Source organism: Nicotiana sylvestris, chromosome 10 (genome assembly GCF_000393655.2).
Source record: "Nicotiana sylvestris chromosome 10, ASM39365v2, whole genome shotgun sequence".
Lineage (NCBI taxonomy): Eukaryota > Viridiplantae > Streptophyta > Magnoliopsida > Solanales > Solanaceae > Nicotiana > Nicotiana sylvestris.
In genome coordinates, this window is record NC_091066.1 from 128,706,378 (window position 1) to 128,708,987 (window position 2,610).

The window sequence follows — 2,610 nt, forward strand, 5'->3', positions numbered from 1 at the left end:
AAAGGTCTAGTTCAGAATGCACAATGAAAAAAAGGGAAAAATGAAAAAACAAATATATATATTTTTTTGGTTAGAAGTTCTGACTTTGTGTAAATATCTAGACTAATTCTTACTCAGTATCATACTCTAATAAGTATACTCTTGTGACATGTATTTATATTAACTCAGTGATCTCTTACAAAGTTTTTCTATTCTGATATTTGAGGCATGAACAAGAGAAGTTCTACTTGAAGAACCTGGTTTATCAGTATATGCTTATGAGAAAGTTCAGGTATGTTTCTATAATTTGCACAATTAGAAAGATTAATTTTCCAATCATGAGCAGAAGTCCTATTTTCACCAAACTCCTAGAAATTATATCCGTTGAGCATTGAACCAGTTTCATTCTCCTAGAACTCAAAGGAAAATGGGATTCTTGCCTAAAAACTAGTGTCGCCTATTAATCACTAAGAGACCGGAATTCGAAAGTGATTAGACTCCTGAATGTCTACTGCAAAAAGGCTGTCGTTACTGTATTTAATCATAACCTTCTTTAAATACACACCAAATCCTCTTTTTTAGTCCATAATCGTCATTAATCTCTCCCAAATTCTGATCATCATCTTTCTCTCCAAAATTCTCAAAATTCTCCAGAAATACTCCACTATGACAAACCCTCAAGATAATCCAGGTACTCCCCCACCAGTGTCTCCTAATACGTCCTCATCTACATCTCCTATTGAAACCCCAAAACCTAGGTTTCGCCGGCAGAAAATATTGGCCAGAAAAACAGTAGCTTCTGGTTCTCTGAGAAAAGCTTTAAATGAAAAATTGAGGGCTTGCCAGAAGAAAGAGAGTCCTGCTAAAGAATCTAAATCAAGCTCTGAGTCTGAAGCATTTATCTCTGCCAGCAAAAGAGAAGAACATGGGTCTTCTAACACTGACAAAAATTAAGAAACCCTTGGTGAGGTAAATACTTGTCTTGTATTCTCTGATGTGGTAGAAAAGGTAGATAATAGGTTCGTGTTGGTTGGTTCTGTGAAAGATGTAAAGGGCGCTGAGTCAAGAAAAAGGGGAGGAAAGAAGAAAGGAAAAGTTCTTGCTATTTGTGGGACTGTTGAAGAGGGTGGCTACAGCTCAGGGGGAATACATTCTGGGGAGGCGGCTAAAGGGTTAGTGAACTTGAGCAAACATCAAAGAGAACCTAGTGCATCTGGTGAGGAAACCTTGGCTGATATGCTAAAGAAAGTTGGGGCCAGTTATGATCCAAAGAAGCGCAAGGCTTCCATACAAAAGACTCCAACCGTTTCCAAGCCAACAAAGAAAAGTAAAGTGTCATATTCAAAGTCTACTGTCTATTCAGTACTAAAGGGAAGAGCTACCAGGAGCAGGGTCAAGCAAAGTGAAGCAAAATTGCAGAAAGCTCTGGAAGAGAGCAGGAAGAAAAAGAGCAAAAAAGGAAAGACGAAGGTTGTGGAGAGTAGTGAGGTTGCAGAAGAAGAAGAAGAGGAGATGGACCTGGTCCATCAAGAAAGAGGAACAACTGAAAAAGTTCCAACACCCAAACCAAAGAGTTCCAAGACTTCAACCAAGAAGTCTTCCTCTATACCTGTATCTACTGAATCCTCGTTGACAAAAAGAACTAGGTCTGTTGTAAAGGGAAACAAAAGAAAATTATTGAAGAAGAAGAAGAATGGAGTGGAGAAGAAGAAGAGGAGGAGTCTGAAAAAGAACAAGATAGGTTTGCCATCTTTGGCAAGAGAATATTTTTGAAAGGAAGGTTGTTGAAAGACTTGGATGAGCCAGGAATGAGAAGATTGGTGGATGCCCTAGCTGCACAAGGGTGGAAGGACATGGTCCTTGAAATGGATGGGAAGCTGGCAAGGAAGGGGCTGATTGAGTTCATGGCCAATGCCACTATGAAAAATGGTGTTGTCATCAACATGGTGAAAAGAGTTAAGGTGCAGTTTGATGCAACAAAATTAGGTGAGATTCTGGAAATACCCAGTGTTGGTTACGATGACTATACCAGGCAGATGTGGCCTTGTCTAGATTCTCTCCCTACTGCTCTCCAAATTACCAAAATTTTTTGTGATGCTGCAAATGCTGAAGATGTGCCTGAAGCCAGGTTTGTGCAGAAAAGTGAGATGAGGGCTGAACACAAGGTCCTGTTTGAGTTTGTTAACAAGTGTCTGTTTCCCAGACAGGAGAGGAGGCACACTGCTAATTATATGGACCTGCTTCTTATGGAGTGTCTTATGAGAGCAATGCAGATAAACTGGCTTGCTTTCATTGTAAAACTACTGGATAGGGTCATAAATGGCTCCAAGTCTCATGCCACTCCATATAGGTTTCTTTTGACTACTATTCTGGAAAGGCTGAATGTGCCTTTGAAGAAATGGGAGATGGTAGCAAGCAAGGAAACTTTGGTGTCAAGACCCTTATGGCTTGTGACTATCCAGTAAATGCCACCCCAGTTGAACCTAGTTATCCCTGAAGACTCATGTGAACAACAAGGTTAGGGCCTTGGTTCAAGAATTTGGAACTAAAGATGCTGAAATTGCTAGGCTCCAGGCTCGTGTTGCTAAGTTGGAAACTGAGAGAGATGGCCTTAAAGCTGAGCTAGCAAAG

General features: G+C 40.2%; 1 protein-coding gene across 1 annotated transcript; it reads left to right on the plus strand.

The window, feature by feature from the left end:
* Positions 1-645: 645 nt before the first annotated feature.
* On the plus strand, positions 646-1,752 carry LOC138879935 (uncharacterized). The gene is made up of 2 exons (XM_070159584.1): positions 646-908; positions 999-1,752. Exons 1-2 carry the CDS (start codon positions 646-648, stop codon positions 1,750-1,752), a joined length of 1,017 nt encoding a protein of 338 aa, XP_070015685.1.
* Positions 1,753-2,610: the final 858 nt, after the last annotated feature.

Excerpts from the sequence above, each read along its gene's own strand:
- LOC138879935 (XM_070159584.1), top strand. The coding sequence starts at position 646 with ATGACAAACCCTCAAGATAATCCAGGTACTCCCCCACCAGTGTCTCCT. Across the intron at positions 909-998 it reads AGCAAAAGAGAAGAACATGG|GTTCGTGTTGGTTGGTTCTG; the intron begins GTCTTCTAACAC and ends GGTAGATAATAG.